A 23,187-nucleotide genomic window follows, 5' to 3' on the forward strand; every position below is an offset into this window, starting at 1 on the left:
AATAAGCGATTAAGAACCACTGACCATAAACATCGAGAAACCGCCGAAAGTTGCAAAATTTGGTTACTAATTTTACTTTTCTCAAAGGACCCTTTTGATGAACTTTTTCAAAACTTATATATAAAAAAGTTAATTTTCGGTGGATTCTCGATATTCATGGTCAGTGGCTCTTAATATTGGTTTGTACCAAACAATCGATATATAACGTTTTGCCACAATCTGATATATTAGCTTTGGGGTTGAAACAAACAATAGCTTGAACTTAGATCTCTATAAATGCTTGATATAGGCCAATTATCAGGGGATTATAAGATTAAAGAGTTCATTTTAAGAAATATTTTACAATTACTTGCCGAAGGCGAAGTGAATATTGTTGAAAAGTCCCCGAGACACACAGCATAGCAACACAAATGCAGAGCCTGCAGCATCGATACTTATACAATAATCTAATTTAAAAATAATGTTTAGAAAATACAGCGATCCTTCTCAGCAAACCGGCGAATGTTACACGTAGATCCTTACACTTAAGCTGATTGAAAGATAAATAAAATACAGAGTGCGAATGCAAAGATTTTAATAAAACTAACGTCATCGGTGTGTGGTTTTAAACTCTTAGCCCCGATATTTGTTGGCAATCTATTTTTGTTAATTCATTTTTAATCGAAAGGGCAACGGAAACTTCAGAACAGTGCGGAATTCTCGTCAAACTGTCGGCAATTTGAACAGAGGTGCCATCGCCTGACGTTACTGAAACTGGATGTTTTTTATGCACACCGATTCTTAAACCTGAAGGGGAACTAAAACATCAACTCAGGAATTTCTTTCTCCCGAAAAGTGAAGGTTTGTTGACAGTTTTACGATATAATCTTCAGATAATCTTTAACAGTCTGATAATCTTATACAAACTTATACTGGTCGGGTAGAAGCACAAAAATCGGAGAATGTAGCAGGTACATAGTTCCTTCTCGGGTTACTGAATTATCTTGAATAATTTATTTCATCCCGACATCATGTTTTCAAATTTGTCCATTGCAAGCCGTGTCGATTTTCTTCATCGATCGTTGATAAAACTTGATCCTTTTTACCCATTGTCAAACTAATAATTGGCGGTTTCCCGAATATTGAAGGCTGAACAATAGATTTTTTCCGTGGCATAGAACCTTAAAAGTCTAAAAAATGGATTGTTCTTTGCAATGAAACAACCAAGCGCAATTTGAAACTTGACCTGATCTTTGTAGCTGGTGTGGGTCTTTCAGGCCATGGTCCCCTTATTTTCTTGGGCCTTGATACCTCTAACACTTACGACCTATTCATTCATAACAAAACATGTTCCCGTTAAATAGATATTCACAAGCAAAAGTCCAAACGCCTGTAATATACGATTCAGAAAAATTCCTTCATTCACGGTCTGATCCCAAGAACTTGAGGAAGTTTTTTAAAACACAATTTATCAAGTGTCTAAAAAATTTGCCGAAATCATAGTTCGCGGGTTTGTGGTTCATTTTTTGTGAATGACTTCATTCACAATGACCATGATTAAGAAAGTCACTCAAGATGGTGGAATCAATATCAAAGGAACTCGCTCATGCTACTGATATCCTCTCAAAGATGGACATTCCCGTATGTCTTCCGTTATTACAAAGAATTCCGCACACGGTATCACATCAACATACACCTTCTATCAAATCCTTCAAACTTACGTATGTCCATGATTGCATGAGTTCACGCTTGAATTGAACCTTTTTCGGACCAGAGATCTCAGCAGAATGTTGTTTTACGATTCTTTGAGTTTCTTGAGAAGAAACTCTCATCGTGGCTAATATTATTTTATCGAGGTTTGCTAATTCTATCTCGTGTAATATTGAGTAACTTGAGCAAACCACAGTATGCAAGATTTAATGCGCTGAGCCTAAGAGAGGGGGGCAGGGGGATAGGGGGCGGTGGAGGATTTTGAGGATCACAAAGTTTTTTGTGGGAACGCGGGGAAATTAGTCGTCGCTAACAGAGTATAAAGGAGGGATTATTAACCGACGATGAGGGGGGAGTCATTAGTATACTGCAGAGCCTTTGGGGTCTATCAGGTAACTTTTAAATTTTATTCTGACATCACAAAATTCCCCCCCCCCCCTCCCCTGAAAGATGATCGATTGAAGGCAGAAGAAATTTCTGGCTCTTCAACGTTATTACTCAGTCTTTTTTCTGCAAAGGATATCTAGAGCCCAGCCCCCAAACTGAGGTTAATCTAATCTCCTGTTCACGAGCACTCCAGTGAACGAGACAAAACAGTGTCATCGGACTCTCAAAATCTCAGACACGTAACCTATTGCGCCATCTCTAAAATATACACAACCTTTGTAAAGAAAGATTTAAATAAATGAAAAAAACTTTATCGCTGGATGGAGCGAAAACCGAAAATCAAGAGAATTTTGCTTCACTCAGTGCACATCTCTAAGTAATAAAGTGATATTTAAGTTAGTGCAGCAGCTTCTGAAAAACGTTACGTAACAAACCTTTCACAATGTGTTGACAATCATGAGGGATTCCCGTGAAGTGATCTTGAGGCGCATCTGTCATTAATGAAATCATATTTCTGAATGAAGCAGACAATGCGATAAGGTCAGTTTCGTATTTTCGTGTGACCAGAAATGATATTGCATCGTTCAAAAATTGCGCAGAAGGGGAGAGTCTAAAAGCGGAGAGTGCACGAGTTCTGCTTAACCGATAGATGTTTTTTTTTTCTGATCTTGTAGCACGAACATTTCCTCCACATCCTAATTGAATAAGATACAGATGCATTTCTCTGAAGGCTTTCAGACGTTCGTGATAGTTCGAGAATGGAAGATAACCTCGTCTGGTGGTAAGCTTTAAATAATCAAATCATTACTGAATGACTTTTACCATTATGCTTTTGCTTGGTGTGCTCGGGGCAGTCTTGTGTACTTTCTTTCTCGTTATTTGTACGCTCAACTCGATCGCTAACATTGGAAAGTATTAATGGTGTACAACATCAAAGATAGTCTAACATACATAATCCCCAGATACAATCGGCTATAAAATGAAAAGAACCACAGTAGATCGCTAATTGACAGCTGTTGCTGCCGTTTATTCATCGTCACTTGTCTTAAAAATATCTTCCCTACATGTGCCAAATTCTAAGGAGAACAGAACCTTATTTCAATTTTAAACCCGTTGCTCTCAATATTTATAGCTATCGTCGAATACTACATATTTTCCAGGGCAAGCCTTTTCCCAGCTTAGTCCTTCGCGTGGATCAATCAATATTGACGAATTTTTCGGCGGCAAGGAGAACTCTTTCCACAGTCACATCAATGTAAAATTTGTTTCATTCTTTTGACCTCCGCGACTGTATAGCAGGGAAAGTAGAACTGTTAGTGGAAACTGAACACCTTCTTGATCTGTACGTCTATTTATTCCAGACGTTGGGGGATCGTTCCTGGCGGTGTTTGCCCTAGCAGTCCTGTATGAGTGCTTCAAGGGACTTCACTGTACACTACAACAACGCTTACGGAATAGGAGTTACCGGTCGACAACCAGTGTTCTTAAGACGAGACTACATACTTTTATTAAATGGTAGGTTTCAAGATCTCTACTGAGGAGGGTGAGCTCGCGGTATTGGAGTAAAAGTTTTGGTACTACAAATAACTGGGTACAAGTTTTCCAATCGAATTCTGTGCGGCGCGTTCAGTTCCAAAGTCTTTTCTTCCCATCTTTCGCCAGTTGCAGATTGAAAAGGTGAACGTTTTTCTAAAGAGTCTGTTCTCACTTCTGCAAACCCCAAAAGGACACTATCTGCTCAAGAAACCAAACAACGAAAAGCATTCTCGTTCGTGATATCATCTTTAATTAATTCTATGGAGGCCTGGCAAAGTTTCAAGTTATCAATAATAAACTCATTCACATAACTTCTTTTTCTTTATCTTTTGTTTCCAAAACAGTCGTGACCTTGTGACGCAGTTTTCCAAAACGTGTCTCTTCGTAACCGAACTGGCTTTTGCTTACTTCTTGATGTTGGTCGCTATGACATACAACACGTCTTTATTTGCGGCTGTTGTTACCGGTCGAGGAGTGGGTTATTTCTTGGCGACACCACTCGTTAATACCTACATCATTAGTGACAAGGAGGGCAGCGATTACAGGAAGTATCGACGAGATTCACAGTCAACAATAAGAAAACGGGAGCCATTGTTGAAAGGAACAGATATATAACAGCAAAATAACTCAGCAAACTGGACAGAAGGACCACTGAATAACAATAGTTTCAAGTCTATTATTCTATCTATTATATTTCCATTTTTTTGAAGGTTGCAACGTTATAGCGGGTGAGAGAACATGCTAAAGTTTTTCTTGTTCCCTCATGCCAGTATATTGTGCGAGCCAGGCTCTCGGTCTTTCTCAGGTTCCACGCTCTGTCACTGCAACCCAGCACGTCTTTTTTGCTTGTCTTCACTAACTGTGAGCCTGGTACAGGCTAATGAATATCACTAGAGACTCCGAGTAATCGCTTAAACAAGTATGAAATAAAACCAAACATTATGGTCTGTACCGCACGTCTCACTATTGCAACACAAACAAATCACGCCAACAACACACTGAATTTTCCTTGCTGTTTAACAAGAAGTTCATCGGGAATGCTACCTACTAATCTAAACTGAGCGACGCACGTCATGTTTTTAAGTCTATGGAATAACAAAACAAAACGTAATAAGTCGTTTTCAAATTATTTTTGGATTCTTTTTCAAATCGAGGCATGCATGGTGCTCAATCACTCGTATGGAAATAAGTTTAATTTGCATGTGAATGAAAATGTATAATCATGTGAAAGGATGAGCACCAGGACTCGCTTTGGAAAAGAAGCCAAAGGTGATTCAGAAATTGGCTATTTTTGAAAAGAACTTCTTTTACGTGTGATTGAAAAGTGTAATGTCGACAGTATAGTTTAAAACATTTTTTACCGTGGATTTTGGAATTGCAAATTTCTTAGTGAATGTATAGCATACATAAACGACTTAAGGTTACTTTGAAGCTGTATTGAGACTGAGTTTTCTCTCAGAGTGAGCATTTCTTTCATTCTATTTTCACTTTTTTCATTAATTTATCATATCCCGAACTACCGTAGCTAGTTGCCTGCAGGGACATGGTCAAGCACATGGTGAGCCAGGTCAGACGATGTATGCTCCAGAGAAAAAATGCAGCACGTGCAACATCTATAAGGTCCTCCTGGGTAACGGGCGTCGGCTTTTGCGACTGAATGCGTCGGCATTCATTTATTCTTTCATTAATCTTATTTTTCCACATACCCGGCCTAGGCAGCCATTTACTAGTTTCGTTGAGTAACAATGCACCATTGTCACTTTCGAGAAAAGGCAGAGCTTATCAGGAGGCGTAAGGGGATTACATTGGTTTCTTAAAATGCAAAGGACTAGACACCTCTTTTTCCTCCGTCTCTTTCACGCGATTTGGTTCAGCTTCAAATAATGGATACTTCACAACAACTCCAGGATATTTGCTTCCTAACATTTCCACTTCTACTCGAGAGCCCAGAACAGCTAGAGATGGAGGTAGATATGCGAAACATATACTCTTGTTGAGCTGATAACTGAACGAACCACTTGAGGTAAATCCTACAACCTGATGGAATTCATAACAGAAAAAGTAAGTGATCATCATGTCCACCATGGCCACTGAGAGAAGTAAAAGAAAACGACGATTCAACGGTCATCATACTCACCTTGTTGCCGTACCAAACGGTTTCGTTCCCTTCAGAGTCCACATCTGTTGTATCCACCGTCATGAAACATAAGATACGCTCACAGTCATCTCTTTTCAATTCAAGGAGGGCTTCTCGTCCAATAAATTCAACACCCTATTCAAATGCAGGAATAAGTCAAGAGTCCTATGGACTGCTTTTGGATGTGATCAGCCTTACTTATAGTAGTGTTCAAATGCAGGAATAAGTCAAGAGTCCTCTGGACTGCTTTTGGATGTGATCAGCCTTACTTATAGTAGTGTTCAAATGCAGGAATAAGTCAAGAGTCCTATGGACTGCTTTTGGATGTGATCAGCCTTACTTATAGTAGTGTTCAAATGCAGGAATAAGTCAAGAGTCCTCTGGACTGCTTTAGGATGTGATCAGCCTTACTTATAGTAGTGTTCAAATGCAGGAATAAGTCAAGAGTCCTATGGACTGCTTTTGGATGTGATCAGCCTTACTTATAGTAGTGTTCAAATGCAGGAATAAGTCAAGAGTCCTATGGACTGCTTTTGGATGTGATCAGCCTTACTTATAGTAGTGTTCAAATGCAGGAATAAGTCAAGAGTCCTATGGACTGCTTTTGGATGTGATCAGACTTACTTATAGTAGTGTTCAAATGCAGGAATAAGTCAAGAGTCCTATGGACTGCTTTTGGATGTGATCAGCCTTACTTATAGTAGTGTTCAAATGCAGGAATAAGTCAAGAGTCCTATGGACTGCTTTTGGATGTGATCAGCCTTACTTATAGTAGTGTTCAAATGCAGGAATAAGTCAAGAGTCCTATGGACTGCTTTTGGATGTGATCAGCCTTACTTATAGTAGTGTTCAAATGCAGGAATAAGTCAAGAGTCCTATGGACTGCTTTTGGATGTGATCAGCCTTACTTATAGTAGTGTTCAAATGCAGGAATAAGTCAAGAGTCCTATGGACTGCTTTTGGATGTGATCAGCCTTACTTATAGTAGTGTTCAAATGCAGGAATAAGTCAAGAGTCCTATGGACTGCTTTTGGATGTGATCAGCCTTACTTATAGTAGTGTTCAAATGCAGGAATAAGTCAAGAGTCCTATGGACTGCTTTTGGATGTGATCAGCCTTACTTATATTAGTGTTCAAATGCAGGAATAAGTCAAGAGTCCTATGGACTGCTTTTGGATGTGATCAGCCTTACTTATAGTAGTGTTCAAATGCAGGAATAAGTCAAGAGTCCTATGGACTGCTTTTGGATGTGATCAGCCTTACTTATAGTAGTGTTCTGAGAAACACCTTACCTTGTCTAATTTCACAAACGACATTAAATCTGCTTCAACGGCGGTAGTTGACGTATTCATCTGCGAAGAAAAGTCCAACTGCTTTTTAAAACATGCCTTTAATAATGAAAAGACTAGCAAAAACTAACGATAAAAACCGACGTTTCGGTGTCATCATGACGCCATTGTCAAGGAGAAATAAAAAATGAAGTTTGTGGTAAGGTGTAACACTAAATTAGCATAAATATGTTACGAGCTAATTAAACAAATACTTTTGCGCGAATTGAATCGCTTTGCACGTTCAGAGTGGGTTTTAAGTCTCTGATGAAAAGCATTTCGTTCACCAAACAATCGAACTTGTTACTACACTTTTTCAGAATGCTAAAACGTTTCAGTAGGTCTTTCGGGACTTCGCTGTGCCGTTCGTGGTAGTGTTTATATATTGAAAAATATATTGCAAAGCGATTCAATTCGCGAAAAAGTATTTGTTTAATTAGCTCGTAACATATTTATGCTAATTTAGTGTTACACCTTGCCACAAACTTCATTTTTTATTTCTCCTTGACAATGGCGTCATGATGACACCGAAACGTCGGTTTTTATCGTTAGTTTTTGCTAGTCTTTGCATTTCTGAATCTTTATTGGTTTAATAATGAAAGCATGCAAATATTACCTGAAAGTTCTTCAATAAAGAACAAAGGCAGAGAATGTCTCTAAAATCTTAGGAGGTGACGAAACAAGGCGAGGAAACCGAACAGAACCAATTCTCGTAATACTCACTCTCTGCTCCTCAACCGTGGCATGTTTGGCGCATAAAAGGGTAAAATAGTAAATGGTGTCAGTGCATTGGCACATGAGCAAGGCTACGTTAAGCTGTGTTTCACGATACCTCAAAGCCCCACATACGGATTCCTTTCTCTAGTCTAAGGGAATTAAGGGCGTAGGTGCCAAAGTCTCCGATGCCATGTTCCTCTCCAGCTGAGAGCAGAGCTTCATATAAATCTGCCGTGTGTTCCTTCTTGTGAAACAACTCCCATCCTAGCTCCCCTATTGTGAAATGCAAACGGCAATTTAAAGAACGCCTTAAGAAGACTGAAGGGATGGATATGTAGGTCTATTGTTGTGGTAAAACTCTCGTTTCTACGCTCTAAAAATATAATTATAACCCCTTTGCATTCAAAACAAAAAGCCGTACATAACAGTGACTAAATCATGTGACTAAATACCTCATATGGTATATAACAATTAAGAAAGTCACAGAAAGTATCAACTTAAACCTGATTAAAGCTATCACTAAAATCCTGAGTAGAGTACAACAGTCCCTGCTTCTCAGCGAGGTCCGAAAGTCAGTGAGTACATCTCACTCCCAAAGTTCCGCGCGACGCGCTGACATCAGTTTTATTTTTCACAGATTTTCTTTTAGACTCGCATGACAGACTTCGCCGAAAATAACTTGAGACCGCACCTAGTCTAAATCACGACTAAACTATGGGCTTAGCATTACTAAAGTAGCATTTTGCCCTCAAACTTGACTACATCATACTTCAAAACTCGTGGTAAAACCTTTTCTTGAGGGGGCTGTCAGAAATCGAAACAATTCTAACGATAAGTGTACCTGTCAAAGAGAACCGAATGGCCCGCACAGGAATTCCTGTAAGCTCTACGTCACGATATACCAAATATGGAAAACTTTCATTGCTCAGGTCCGTTGTTGTCATCTTTGACAGAACGTCACGTGAACGATGCCCAGCAATGCCCAGGCAAGCCAGTTCATCAGTGATATTCGTGATGATGATATCATAATTACTCTTGCGTTGGTTTTCCAACAACCATCTGTGTACGAACAGCTAAGCATTAGCACAGCTACCAAGGTGTTTCTTATTGCGTGGAATGATGATCAAAGAAAGCATAGTGATAAATGTAATACTAAAGGAGGAACATAGTTATATGTAGGCCAACGGCACTGTAAGGCAACTCTTAGCCCTCCATATTTCCTCCACCTCCTTTAAGCACATTTTAACTCATTTCTTGATTAGTAAAAAGAGGGTTAACAACCAGGGTCCAGTTGTTCGAAGGACGATTAGCACTAAACCAGGGTTAAATTTTGACTCAGGTTTCCTTATTTCTCTATTCAAGAACCTTTCTGAGATAATTTTCCCAGTTCTTTTTAGAGCATCCAATCATCAAATTGTAGACACAAAATAATTAAACTGAACTTTCTCTTAAAGCTTTCAGTTCTGAAATCAAATTTCACGCTAATCCCGAGTTATCTTAATCCAGCATTGAAGAACCCGGGCCAGGCCTACAACCCTTCCTCTTCTCCCAACCCCACCCACAAAAATCAACGAATCCCCGTCGAGGCGTATGGGTGACTAAAAATTTCGACATAAAAAACTTTGGGAGCGCAAAGGGATGGCACAGATGTTACGAGATTGTCTTCCATCGCTGTGACCTCAGCTCGCTCTTCGACCCTGGCGTCATATCTGGGTTGAGTATGTTGCTGGTTTTGCTCCTTACTTGAAGACGTTCTCATTTTGGTTCTCCTTCACCTGCAATATTCAACACTCCAAAAAACCCATCCACCCTGGAGATACGGAACCAGGAAGCAAACCTCGCGGATGTGCTACTGCTGAAATCCAAGATTTGCTTTCTATCAATCTATTTCTCAGGCTCCTCTGAGAGATGTCATGCAATTACTGAATTAATCCATTTTCGCAAATCAAAGTATCCAAAAGTGAAATATAGCAACTCTAACCAATTGAGCTAACCCCCCGGTTAGCTCAATTGGTTAGAGCCCCGGATTGTGTTGTGCGGGAGGTCGAGGGTTCGTTCCCCGGCCGGACCAATACTCATGGTCTTGAAATAACTGAGGAGAATTTGCTACCTTTCTATAATATCAAGAAATGGATAGATATTCTAGTCTTCTGGGAAAAGGACGAATAAACCGTAGGCCCCGTCTCCTGCAGGGTTAGGGGTAGGAGACGTTAATTTCCCACGCACGAGATTTCTGTGTGGTGGATGTCCTCCCCTAGGGTGGGATGGGCGGGTGTTGTTGTAAGAATGGCCCTGAAAAGCCCTATGAGGGAGTGGTCAATTAACGTATGTATGTATACCTGAGATCATGAAATTCCGTGTTACTTCTTGTGACCAAAAAATAACGAGCTGCTTCCAGGCAGGTGACAGTCATTTCCGCATACACTTTCCCTTTCGGGGTCAGCATGTGGCTTATGTTTGAGTGCCCCACCTTAAAATACAGAACTTATGGTTATAAACGCGATTACCTTGGTTTAGAAGGTAAACTATGGCCTGAGACTATTGATTTGTCATCGAGATATTTCCAAAACGGGACATGAATCGAAAGCTAGGAAAGTTATACATAATGAAAGCTGAATAGAAAAAATCTGGGTGGATCGTGGGATTTGATCGTCTAGGAAAGGGTAGTTCTGAAAGGACTTTCCACGGTAACAGCGACTAACTTTCCGACAACATGAGTGAAAATCATTGATTGGTCAGTCCTGTCGTGGTGGTGAGGACTTGAAAGCTCAAGTAGCGTTTGTTATTTTTGATTGGTCGGTCTAATCCCTTAAAAAGTGAGGTAGAGCGAGTAAAATGAGGACGCCCTGTTTGATATTTGGGTAGGTTTACGTTCACTCCAAGAAAAAAAGGTGATCTCTTATCAAGAGAGAATTAAATTGCCCTTATATTTCATAATCTGACGATACTCACTTCAGGCAATTCATTAGCAAAGACCCTATCCAAAAAGTCAGCTGCATCTTTTCCTTTGACCTCAAATTTCCCATAAGGAGTCAGGTCTATGATACCGACTTTACTCAGCACCAAGTCACATTCCCGTCCAACCGGCTCAAACCAGTTTGTTCGTCGAAAACTGGGTTTGAATCCAGGCTCATCCCCAGGGCGCGCCAACCAGTTCGGTTGCTCCCAGCCAGCGCGTTGCCCCATCTGCGCACCTCGCTGGCAAAGTCTCTGTGAAGAGGAACCAACAGACTGTACAGGACTTATAACTTTTTACGTTGCTCTTGCAAGTAATCTTACGCTTCAGTACATTTATAATTTCAGTTTTGTCAGTATACGCTTTGTTACATGACTAAAAAGGTGAAAATGTGCCAATATTGTTTTCAGAAAAGGCGCCATTTGTATACCAACGAATACCACCGGCGTAAAACAACAAAACCTTAAGTGTATGCGATGTAGCAAAATAAACTTTTAACGATGAAATCAAAATTGTTTAAGGAAAGTCAATCGTCGACAAATCGAGCTGACTTAAACGCAAGCTTCTAACAATTTGACTCTAGGTTTGCTTAAAGACGACTCTAAGTGAGCAATATTTTTAAATGTCTGAAAAATGTCTTTAAAATGTCTTCAAAAATGGTGTTAGCAGGAGCCCATTACCCGGAGCTTCCATTTTCCATACTGACCCTCTGAGCCAACCCTGTCCCGTATCTTTCTATTTTTAAAAGCACCTCCAATGGCGGTTTTCGCGGGTGTTTTTATAATATCCAATCATAAGAGAGCTGTCGTCTCTATTGTGTTACTTCTCTATTGCGTCACATGCAGGCTGCACGAAATTATTTCAATAATGGAGGAAAGCGCGGAAAGATTAAAGAACCCCCTCAGATATCTCAGTTCTAAAAATAAAAAGATACGGGACAGGGTTGACTCAAGGGTACAACTCAGATGGAAGCTCCGGGTAATGGGCTCCTGGTGTTTGATAACTTTAGCTTTGAGTTTTCCCCTTTTTTCACCCTCTAGTTTCTAATAAACACTTCTTCTCTCTCGCATGATGAAACGTTTGAAGGCTAAACATCGTCATCCTCACAGGCTGGCTAATTTCTGGTCAAAGTTCAGTTACCTTGTATATCCCACTAATCTTCACGGGGCGCCCAGCCCACCTCTCTAACTTAGGATGCATCATCTGATTATTAAAACCGTACGTCTCTCGACACTTTGCCAAAACGTATTCCCTAGTAGCCCAGTTACCATAGCGACCGGGCTCGCATTCAATGAGGTCGAACGGCGGTTCTCCATCGACCATCCAATCAGAGAGGTACTTACCGATGCCACCTGAGGAAAGAATAAAAAATAAAAGCAAAGAAACGGGAAGTGAAAAATGAAAACACAAGGTTTAATGGATTGGGTCACGCATGCATAGGTTACAAAATTTAACGCAAAAACCAACAGGTTATACTATAATATTTATACAGTAATAAACCCCAACAATGGCTGAAGATAGTTGAAAGTATCAATGCAAGTGCACTTTAGTTTGCTTTACGCCGGCAAACACGTCATTTCTCTGAGTTTGAACCATATGGTTTGCTTCTGCTGTCAATTCTGGCTGTCAATTAAGGCAACAAATAACGAAATGGAGTGTTTTCTTTAAAACTTGGAGCTATCATAGAGTTCAATTTTAATGCGCATAGAGTTCAATTTTAATGCGCTATATAAGAACTTATTATTAAATCATGATTTTGAACGGTGCAATTATGTTTCACACGGTGATGTTATTTTATCTTTTTAATCTCCTTTGCCGATTGTCATTTACCTGCGAGACCGATCCCGTAACCCGTCCCGAGAGCTAGCCACATATTAGGTACCTCTGGATCGGGACCAAGCAAGGGAATGGCGTCGGGCGCGTAAGTTATAGGCCCTGAAACGCTACTTATTATTTCGGCATTGGCGAGCACTGGTGTTCTCTTCATTGAGTTGGTTATGTAATCACTGATGCGGTCTATATCACTTTCAAATAACTCCTTTCCAAATCCCTCAGGGACAGAGTCCCACCTTTGAGAAACAGACAAAATAAATAAATAAGGTTTTTTGCAATAGTTTTGCCTGGGAATTTTAGATAATTGTCAGATTAAACACGAGCTAGCTTGTTTGGTTCTCACCACCCTTCCTCCATTTTCATTTCGTCTGCGCTTTCATAGGGACCAAACAGAATGCCTTGCTTTTCCTGACGAGAGTAAACTGAACCTTCTAGGTCCCTCATGAAAGGAAGCTCCTTCTTCAAACTTGCCACTTCAGGGATCGACCCCGTCACGAGAAACTGGTGATGAACCACACCTAAAGAAAGTTCGGCTCCTACCATGCAACCAATCTCTCTGCCCCAAAAACCTGGAAACAAAAGGACGATGTTGCTTAACAGCGTGACTATAAATGTCAAAGAAAACAGATTAACCTAAAATTTTCAGTGACGCAGATAATTACCTGCTGCATTAACAACATGTTTAGCTCTTATTGTGCCGTGCGGTGTTGTCACGTCCCATTTACCATCAGATCTGAAGTTCAATCCTGTGACTGGGGCTGGCATGTATATTTCGGCCCCGTACATCCGCGCCCCTTTCGCGAGGGCCTGTGTCAAGGAATACGGATCAATGTAGCCATCCTCTGAAAAGTAAATTTTCAAACTTTCTGTCGTGTATTAAATTTATATGCAAGGAATTGAAAATATTGATTGGTTCCTGAATAGTCTTCCGGGAAATATCCGACTGTATTTCCTTTATTTCCGTTTTCTTGCGTACCTTTTAATGACCAGATGCAAGAAACAATGTTCATCCTCTCCTACCCTTTGTTACATTTTCGCGACTTTAATACCCACCGGGGAAGTACAAAGCTCCTAAGACATCGTCGACATTCAGAAGAGGATGCAATTGAGCTACTTCCTCTGTCGTGATTAATCTTTGTGGTGCCTTCATCCAACCGTGCCTTTGCATCTGATACTTTGCCTCTTCCAGTCTCTCCGGCGTTGTACAAATCCTAATGCTGCCGCACATGTGAAACCCGACGTCCTGTATAAAAATGCGTTTAATTGAGAACTAAGTTTAATAGTCAGAGAAGTGGAGTCTGCACGTCGACCCAATCATATGCGTTTGTCTTAGCTAAGACAGTTCACTCTCACTGTATCTTTACCCAATAAAATGAATACCGGTGGAATATTAGGTAGGCCCGATAAAATATTGGGAATTGCAGATCTGCGAAGCACTAATATCAGCTTCCCGCTAAGAAGTGATCTTCACAAATATCATTCTGTTATATTTTGTGAAACCTATGCCCCTTTACCACTTTTATTCAGCATTGCCTAAATGAGAGGGTGTTGCTTTGCACTTCAGCCGTGGCATATTGTAATGGAATGAAACAGGCGTTACGAAAGGGATAACACAGTGAATCATCTGCTGCAAGAAAGACAAAGAGAAGATCGTACCTACGAACCTGCGTTCCCCGTAAGACCTTCTCCCTAGGTTGACAAAACCTTAACGCAACACACGAGGTACACATAGCGCTATTGTTACGAGACTATATCTGATAAGTCAAAGTTAACCTAAGACAGATTATCATCGGGATAAGGCCTCTGTGGAGAATTCAGTCTTTCTGCTGAGTCTTCTCTCGATGTGACATTTGAAAATAAAGGAATTCTAAGTGTTCCCATGATCAGTCTAACCTGTCCAGTTTCCTGTCCTAGCTGTTTGTACAAGGACATGCTATGATGAGTTAGAGGCTTCATGTTTACCACCGGATTATAGTGAGACGTAACACCAGCCTGGAAATAAAAAAAAAGAAAACTTAGGCTACAAACAAACCTCTCACTTTGTTGCTTTTATTTAAAGCACCGTCGACGGGGCGTTTAATTACGGTCGCTTGAAATGAGTGTCGCTTCTAGCTGAGGAATATGAAAGACGAAGCGTTTCCTATTTGCAAACAAATTTTTAATTCAACGGCGATTAATAACTCGTGTCAACGTCTCTTTTTTTAGCGAACCAGTACTTCAAGATTAGTTAGCCTCATTTTGACATATTGTTTCGTGGATTTCCTTTTCTACTCCAATAAATTCTGTCCTTACGCAACCATCTTGAGAACTTAATGCTTACAAATGGCATTTTCTTTCTCTCTTAGACATTACCGAGTGCCAAGTTGAGCCAGCTGTGAGTTCTGACTTCTCCAGTAAGATCACGTCTTTCATTCCAGCTTTGGCCAAGTGATAAGCAATACTAGTGCCTAGGACTCCCCCGCCGATAATAACAGCCTCAACATCCTCTTTCAGTTGTTTACTCAGCTTTTGTTCACTACAATGCAAGAATAAGGTAAAGTCCAATACATAAGCATCCGGTATATCTCATAATTCAGGCGTATTCCAAAATTAATTAAGTCTGTATGATGACATAAATCATTGACGAAGTGAAGAATATTCCCTGCCGAATAGCTGAATACCTACATGTTTATATCCTAACCTTTCTCGCCCACCAGCAGGAATAAAATTATGGCTTGGATTAACATATTTTCGCCGGAAGCCTGACGTAAGTAGTAGTAGTAGTAGTAGTAGTAGTAGTAGTAGTAGTAGTAGTAGTAGTAGCAGTAGTAGTAAAACTTTATTAAAAGTGTCAAGAGCCGTCTAGCTAGGGAAAAATCCCTTACTAATTTGGGGACACTAAAAATGAAAAAAGATTAGGAGCTACAGCAGTATATATATTAAAACTAGGAGAAAATCTATGGTTAACTAGTTACGGGATTTGTAATAAAAATACACAAAATTCAAGAGGAGCAGAGGCTACAGCGAGTGCAGCCATCATCCACGAGCTCACTTATACTGAGTTGGCGTATCTTGCCTTTGAACGACTTGAGGGTCTCGACCTCCCTTATACTCTTGGGTAATTTTTTCCATAGCCTGGGCCCTAGAAATCTAATAGAGTGTTTGCCATAAGTGACAGTTTCATACCTGGGTATTGAGAAATCGGCTTGCCTCAAATTGTAATTACTATTGTGTACTTTAAAGATGTTGCTTATATATGCAGGACACAGTATATGCTTTGCTTTGTACATGAGGATGCACAGGTCCTGTAAGCGCCTATTTAGTAGAGTGGGCAAATCACACCCTACCCTGTGAGCAGAAGAAAAGAAGAAAAGGCTCTAGCTGCTCGCAGGGTATTCAAAGCAACAACAGGATGTCGGCAGAGCCTTTTCCCTTGGAGGGTTAAGAAGAAAAGAAGAAGAAAAGAAGAAGAAAAGAAGAAGAAAAGAAGAAGAAAAGAAGAAGAAAAGAAGAAGAAAAGAAGAAGAAAAGAAGAAGAAAAGAAGAAGAAAAGAAGAAAAAGCTCTGCTTGCAGGGTAGTCACACCCAAGTACCACTGACATATTCTACGATAGCAATCACGTGCATCGTTACAAAAGTGAGCTGAGGTCAAGCGGTTTTGAAGCTTTAGATTTGTCTGCCCGTTATCTTTTTGTTCTCTTATCATGATCATTAATCATTCGAGTGATTCTCATGCGAGCTATTCAGCTGGATGGGTCGATTAGCTTGCTCAACCGTGAACGAAATGCATTCACTTTGCGAACTCCAACAATATTCATACATTTGCAACCATTTTACTCGCACCATTGATGACTTTATATACCACAGAAGCTCATGTTAAAAAATTATCTTGCATTCGTTTAGATTTTCAACTTACTTTATTAGGTTTCCATGCCAAATGAAAATAAATCACGCAATGGATTAAATACCAGTCTGTTTTTCCGAGACACGCGGTATCGCTGTCAACCGGTTTTGTGCAGCCTTCGTGCGGATCGTTCGACTCTTCTAAAGGTTCTGAAGTATCCCCATCGCTGTCATATAAGTTTAAGGCATTCGAGTCACTCTCTTCTGAAAAAACATCGTCCGAGCTGCCTTATCTATTCTATGGAGGAAACTGTGTTGCGCAATATTTTAGTTCCACCGCTTACGTCACGACTCCTCGGTATTGTTTTCACCAGAAGTGGAATTTCAGTTAAAAATGCCGATTTCTCCTTAAAAGAAGTCGAATTGGGAAAAACGAATTGCAAATTCGTATTCTAAACCACTTTTTACATAGTGTAAGAAAAACATGTATTTTTGGGTTTACATGCCCTTTAAAATATTTGTTTATGTAAAGTTAAGCTTACGTTCATAATTAAACCATCTGCTATAAGTTACAGTTTTTATTAGATAGGGATCTTCTTATAAAAGCTCAGTAGAACTTGCTAAGATCTCCAGCCATAATATTATAGCTTATTTTAGCAGGCTTATAATTAAAGCTATGTAATTCAATGACAAATAAAAAGCATAGCGTGACAAAGCGTGACAAACAATTCTAGAATAAGCTTTGATTACTTGGGGTATCCGCGAAAATAAGTTCCTACTACGTGTCGCATGGAATATGGAAACTTGTTCGTGCTTTCCGTCTAAAAACACATAGGAACACTAGTTCTGCAGGATTTACGTAAGTGTTCTCCCAAAGTTGTTTATGCCAAGGGAAACTCGTATTATCTTCTATATCTTGTATCACGTATGATTTAGCTACCATTATGTATAAAAGAACCTTGAATCAAGCAATAAAGTAGATTCAGTTGATTGTAAAGCAGTTGAGTGTCCTCCACCCAGTGTGTGAGCTCGCGGTATACCCAACGTTTGCCTAAGCATCGAAACAGCTCGACGCTAATCGAAATTATATGACATATTGTTTAATAACGTAGCCAATATTGTATACGGTTTGTGCTGCATCCTATCGAAAAATTAAATATTGCCGTTAGTTTACTAAGGGTTACTAAGGCCAGATGGACTTGTAATCAACCTCTTCTAATGCTTTGCTGGCCCTTAAACGTGGCTGTTACGTGACCGCTTATGGAAATTCAACCGAACTTCATTTTCTAATCTCCTACGGCATTAGACTGTTTTACCTCGAGTCTTGAGAAGAAGAGTTCAAGCCAAATCGACCAGTCGACAAAACTCTTGAGTCAGCTTTCCTAAATTTTTCTCTCAACGCGGCACGATATATCGGGGTCCAAGTCGAACGCGATCGTAACAAGCTTGACATGATGAACAAGACAACTAAGACACATTCACCTCAGGAAGTTAAATATTGCACATCTTTGTCGATCTTTGAATTCAACTGAACAACGTAGCCTGTGCTCAAGGGAATAAAATTATATATAGCTGGCTAGACTGTCTTTGAAAGTCAACAATTGTGCATCAACTGTGACAATCCCTGTCAAACCGGTTTTTTTTTTTCCTGCATGCAAGGCTTAAGTCACACAAACGAGTACATCAAGAATAGTTAATTTTCACTGGGTACCGTTTCTCAGAATTCTTCTATCAAAAAATGACTTGAAACTAATGTATAGCAGTGTATCTGCAACGTTAAACGATCTTCAGCAGTTGTATTTTGAAAGATATGAGTTGCCTAAAGATATCGGTACCATGGCAATATCTTAAGAGCCACCAACCATAAATATCTATGGAGAGGCTGTCTGCCATATATATCATCATCTTGAAGCTTTATTCTTCTAGTTAATTTCCTCCAATTATCTATATTGCCCCACGCGCGGCGTCTGGGTGAAAAATCATCAAACAATGCCAACCGTACAAAAACATTACTAAGAAATGTAATTAATGTCTTTTTGAAAAATTCACGATATGCAAAAAGGAACTTTGCAGTCTAAACAAGCGAAATGGGCTAGCAAGTTCATGCCCCCATAGAAACAGATACCTCCCAAGAACTTCATAATAAAGTAACAATCTCCGATTCTCGGATAGGGACGAATAACTGGAGGTCCCTCCTCCAGCAGGGTTGGGGTAGGAGACGTTAATTTCCCACACACGAGATTACTGTTTGATGGAATATCCTTTCCTGGGGTGGGATGGGTGGGAAGGTGAGATCGATAGACTCAGGTGGCTGCCAGAGGCGCCTGATATGCTGACGTCTGTTCTCAACCTTACACTGCGCCCGTATTTCAGCCTCTGGGCTGAAAGTGGTCAGATATAAACTATATTCATATTCATATATTCGATTATACATACCAGTCACCTGACTTATATGGAAAAGAAGCGTTGTTTTCATATCTCCTAGCAACCGTATTCCAGCTTTTACAGCCAGTCATTGTAATTTACCGGTCAATCGTTGAAATTACCTGATGGGTGTGGTCATAGTTTCGTCCCTACGAAACAGAGCTGTCGTAATAAAACGATGAACTACCTCTAAAGTCTTGAACTAGTTTGTTATAATTACCAATGCTCCTCCAAGAGTTGAGCACTCTTTGAAATACATTCAAATCAAGTGCTTAACGCACGAAACTCAGAGTTGCAGCGAATCATGTGTGTTTCCTTCTAGTCACTTAATATGATATATATATATATATATATATAACTAACTGCAGACAGTACTGTTTCGGCCTTCTGGGCCTCATCAGTGCAGTGCTAACGCTAGGATGGGGGAGAACCGAGACGGTCACCCCAAACGACCCAACCTTTGTGGTATCGTCTATATATATATATTTATAAATCAAGATAGACGTCATCTTAAAGCTTTATCCTAGTTGTTTAAGTCCTCAAAGTTTCTTTCTTGGCCCGCCATAAGAAGTGCGTCAATGTTGAAGAGAGTTCGGACTATCGTGACATTAAATGTGATGCGATCCGTTGACGGCTGTCACGCAAGAGGTCATCACATCTCGCACCCTCTCAGACATATCAAGCTTGACTTTATCGATCAGTGGGAGCTTTCCTCCATAGACGGGTAACTTTAACAGGTATCATCATTTTATCGTGTTCCTTGCACCAAATTCTTCTCGCCCCAAATTGTGTGTAACGTACAATTCTCGCTTGAAGAAACCAAAGGAGGACTAGAGCATTGAAGGCAAGCTATAGCCCGGCAAGACTACTGAAATGATGCCTTCTCCGTTTTCTAGAAATTTCATCATCCTCGTCATCTGGGTTGAATTACATTTTACAGAAATCTACTGGAAATAGAGATAAGAGAAGAGCTAGTTGGCAGACATTTCACCCTTGGAGCTTCAAACCACCCCCTTCCTAAAAAAAACAATAACGAAACACGAAACAAAACAAAACAAAACAAAACAGAAGAAACAAACAAACAAAAAACAGGGTAGATCTGAGTATATTTAAGATTTCTATTCCTTTTTCTCGGTTTCTAAGACTTCGTCGTTTATGTAGTGATGACTCTGATTTCCACCACAAATCAGAGTCAATGTGCCAGTTTTTCGATAAACATGGTTACCCTGTTTCTGTCGTTCAAGCGGGTTACCACCGCGCCCAACTTATTGATCGACATTCAGCACTAAAAACGTCGCATAAGGAAGATTCCGACTGCATTCCATTCGCTCTCACGTTTCACCCTCACAACCACTCAGTTAAATCCATCATTTTAAAAACTTTAAATTACTTCAAAACGATCCAGAGACAAGCACTATCTTTTCGCAGCCTCCACTCATTTCATTCAAACGCGACAAAAACATGGGCAATCTTTTGGTCAGAAGTTCTTTTCAGACTAATGACCAACCAGGCACTTTTAAATGCGCTCGTGCACGATGCAAAACGCGTCCTTTCATTCACAACACTGATAAAAAATCGGGACCTAAACGATCCATTAAGGTCATCGATCACTTCACGTGCACCTCCGCCAATGTAATCTATTGCATAACTTGCACTTATTGCTAAAAGATATACATCGGCGAAACAGGCAGAAGACTAGGTGACCGATTCCGAGAACACCTTCTAGACGTGGAAAGGAATGACAAGGACACATCTAAATCAGTCGCTAGTCATTTTAATTTACCTAATAAATTGGCCATCGTAACGATTACAAACATATGGCAATCTGCGGTCTTTCCTTACACTTGGGTAGCACGGAAAGCCGTAAAAATTTTGAACAAAAGCTCATCTTTCAAACCGGCAGTCTAAATCCCACAGGGATCAACGAACGCTTTTCATTCCACTAATTTATTCTTGTTTTTCTCGTTGCCATGTTCCTTCCAATAACGTAGCTCCATTTTCTGCTTTTAAAAGCACACACAACCCACAATTCTTCTATTCGCTCCGACGAAGGGCTAACGCTCGAAACATCAGCTTTTGTAATCGTTACGATGGACAATTTACCATTTCAACTTTGTTGATATATCCAAATTATTGAGTAATACATAAAAGGCATGTCTGAAAACATCTCGCGCATCTTACTACCCTTTAATATCCGCGTCGCCCACAAACCCATCACCACACTACGTCAGTTACTAACCAACGTTAAAGACAAAGACGAACCGAGGAACAGCCAGGGAACGATTTATAAGATCAATTGTTCCGACTGCCAAGCCTCCTACATCGGTGAGACTGGCAGAAACCTCACAACAAGACTGACTGAACACAGACGGGCGACGAGGAAAGGTGATGTCAGCAATCACATTGCTGAACACCATCGACTTACCAACCACAACATTGACTGGGACTCTGCGCAATGCCTAACCTACAGCACTGACTATTTTCAACGACTGACTCTGGAAAGCTGGTTTACTAACTTAGAACAGACTCCCCTAAACAGATGTCAACAGCTACCCGCTCCATACAAACGACTCATTCACGACATAAACATCACAAACGACCGAAAAAGAACGACCTAACTTTACTGACAGATCGAAACAGACCAATCACGACCGACTTACGTCACTTGAGTCTTACAGCCAATAACATCACGGCAAAACCAACCGATCATTTCACACGAACTGGAATAAGAACATTCTACTGACAACAATCATTCACTTGACTCTGATGATGACTTCCGCACAGGTTGTCGAAACGTCAGTCACTACCACCGACAACAGTCCTTCTCAGGACTACACTCACCCGGACAATCAGACTACACCTTCACGAGTCTATTTATGTTGCACTCAGGACGCAAGGCTTTATATGCTAGACTGGCCTTTAATGAATAAATCAAAGACTAAAATCTTGAACAAAAGCTCATCTTTGAAACCGGCAGTCTAAATCCCACAGGGATCACGGAACGCTTTTCATTCCACTAATTTATTCGTGTTTTTCTCGTTGCCATGCTCCATCAATAACTTAGCTCCATTTTCTGCCTTTGAAAGCACACACAACCCACAATTCCTCTATTCGCTCCGACGAAGGGCTAACGCTCGAAACGTCAGCTTTTGTAATCGTTGCGGTAGCCAATTTACCATTTCAACTTTGTTGATATATCCAAATTATTTCGTTTACCCCCACCGACGCAGCCCAAACAATTTCTTTAGAAACCATCAGCCTTTAAAATCTAACAAACCAAGCAAGATCATTACATCAAAGAGAGCGAGAATACCATATCATTCTTACACTGTTCGATCGTTTATGTAATCCGATTTATTACTTTAGACCGCTAAGAACTTTAGTAACATTCTGCCATTTCATTCCTTATCCCTCTTGTTGGAATGCCTGGCCTCTGTTTTTTTTCCTCCAAAGGTGTGCGTTTTCCTTTGAAGTTTACTCGTGACCTTGTATGGATTCAAAGTTCCGTCATTTCGGAAAAGACAAAAGGGCCACCAGTTTATGCAAATTGCGCATCGGTCTCAACTGTCTCACTGATAAGGGCTATGAAAAATAAAGTAGTGTTTAAAAATCCTCTATCAGCTTAACGGGTCAACCAGAATGCTACCCGCTGTACGTCGAAGAATAACTTCAAGAGTTAGCCTGTATAATGTGATTCCACACATCGGAGCAACTATCCATCATTTTGAAAACTATCACGATAATGTTTGGCTCATCTTGCAACAGATCAAGGAAATGGAAAAGGAAGTTTCACAGCAGACTGTGCGAAAGTTAACCCTAACCAAGAATTGCATTGTCTTGCACTGATTACGGAGCAAAGGGAAGAAGACGACATTGTGATTTCTTTAGACGACTGTATGGAAAACGAGAAATCCTATTTTTTTCCACGTTCCACTGATCCAGTCCAAGCGACACTGAAGTGGAAATTAGCATTGCCGGCGCCGCTCAAAATCCCAAATTTCGTTATTCTCCATCGCCGGGACCAAGAGTCGTTATCTGAAGGCGAATCTTCGGGACCTGTGTCATCTTCGAAAGCAGCGTTAGGTGACTCTATATTTCAGTAAATTCATTCAGCACTCAAGAGTCTGCTGGGTGGGGGGGGGGGGGGGGGGAGACAAGTTGGGAAACGAGACATGATAAGAAAAGACAAATCTGCATGAAACGAAACCACTTTTTCAATGATAGATGGCTAAGTTTTAAGTTTGTATACATTTTCTCAGATCTGAAAACTAACACCACGTCGCGTAGAAGTGATACAGAACTTATCCAAAAAAGTTTAGATTAAATTAAGATGTTTTAACTTATAAGAGAAAACGGTG

General features: G+C 40.3%; 2 protein-coding genes across 7 annotated transcripts; one reads left to right on the forward strand and one right to left on the reverse strand.

The window, feature by feature from the left end:
* The first annotated feature begins 700 nt into the window (after nucleotides 1-700).
* On the forward strand, nucleotides 701-4,563 carry LOC111327846 (protein SLC31A2). Of its 3 annotated transcripts, none has more exons than XM_088756877.1 (4): nucleotides 701-840; nucleotides 2,751-2,857; nucleotides 3,438-3,591; nucleotides 3,957-4,563. In XM_088756877.1, the coding sequence occupies exons 2-4, from the start codon at nucleotides 2,791-2,793 to the stop codon at nucleotides 4,225-4,227; spliced, it is 492 nt and encodes a 163-aa protein (XP_088613003.1). In that variant the 5' UTR covers nucleotides 701-840; nucleotides 2,751-2,790; the 3' UTR covers nucleotides 4,228-4,563. The 3 variants fall into 3 exon arrangements, with proteins under 3 accessions (XP_088613003.1, XP_022787872.1, XP_022787871.1); XM_022932137.2 differs by lacking the exon at nucleotides 701-840 and adding an exon at nucleotides 2,597-2,616; XM_022932136.2 differs by lacking the exon at nucleotides 701-840 and having other exon boundaries at nucleotides 2,623-2,857.
* LOC111327844 (dimethylglycine dehydrogenase, mitochondrial) lies at nucleotides 4,269-18,021 on the reverse strand. 4 transcript variants are annotated; one of them, XM_022932135.2, is made up of 16 exons: nucleotides 17,722-18,021; nucleotides 14,936-15,098; nucleotides 14,477-14,575; nucleotides 13,637-13,826; nucleotides 13,246-13,425; nucleotides 12,927-13,152; nucleotides 12,581-12,819; nucleotides 11,891-12,102; nucleotides 10,747-11,004; nucleotides 10,134-10,264; nucleotides 8,636-8,853; nucleotides 7,910-8,067; nucleotides 7,042-7,101; nucleotides 5,750-5,884; nucleotides 5,449-5,649; nucleotides 4,269-4,522 (listed from the first exon to the last, which is right to left on the reverse strand). In XM_022932135.2, exons 1-16 carry the CDS (start codon nucleotides 17,856-17,858, stop codon nucleotides 4,490-4,492), a joined length of 2,640 nt encoding a protein of 879 aa, XP_022787870.2. In that variant the 5' UTR covers nucleotides 17,859-18,021; the 3' UTR covers nucleotides 4,269-4,489. The 4 variants fall into 4 exon arrangements, with proteins under 4 accessions (XP_022787870.2, XP_088613000.1, XP_088613001.1 ...); XM_088756874.1 differs by adding an exon at nucleotides 16,479-17,546 and having other exon boundaries at nucleotides 4,269-5,649; nucleotides 17,722-17,848; XM_088756875.1 differs by adding an exon at nucleotides 16,479-16,715 and having other exon boundaries at nucleotides 4,269-5,649; nucleotides 17,722-17,805.
* Nucleotides 18,022-23,187: the final 5,166 nt, after the last annotated feature.

Source organism: Stylophora pistillata, chromosome 4, assembly GCF_964205215.1.
Source record: "Stylophora pistillata chromosome 4, jaStyPist1.2, whole genome shotgun sequence".
Classification (NCBI taxonomy): domain Eukaryota; kingdom Metazoa; phylum Cnidaria; class Anthozoa; order Scleractinia; family Pocilloporidae; genus Stylophora; species Stylophora pistillata.

Excerpts from the sequence above, each read along its gene's own strand:
- LOC111327846 (XM_088756877.1), top strand. The coding sequence starts at position 2,791 with ATGCATTTCTCTGAAGGCTTTCAGACGTTCGTGATAGTTCGAGAATGG. Across the intron at positions 2,858-3,437 it reads GAAGATAACCTCGTCTGGTG|ACGTTGGGGGATCGTTCCTG; the intron begins GTAAGCTTTAAA and ends TATTTATTCCAG. Across the intron at positions 3,592-3,956 it reads CTACATACTTTTATTAAATG|TCGTGACCTTGTGACGCAGT; the intron begins GTAGGTTTCAAG and ends TTTCCAAAACAG.
- LOC111327844 (XM_022932134.2), bottom strand. The coding sequence starts at position 17,858 with ATGTCAAGCTTGTTACGATCGCGTTCGACTTGGACCCCGATATATCGT. Across the intron at positions 12,820-12,926 it reads ATGAAAATGGAGGAAGGGTG|GTGGGACTCTGTCCCTGAGG; the intron begins GTGAGAACCAAA and ends TGTTTCTCAAAG. Across the intron at positions 5,650-5,749 it reads CCGTTTGGTACGGCAACAAG|GTTGTAGGATTTACCTCAAG; the intron begins GTGAGTATGATG and ends GAATTCCATCAG.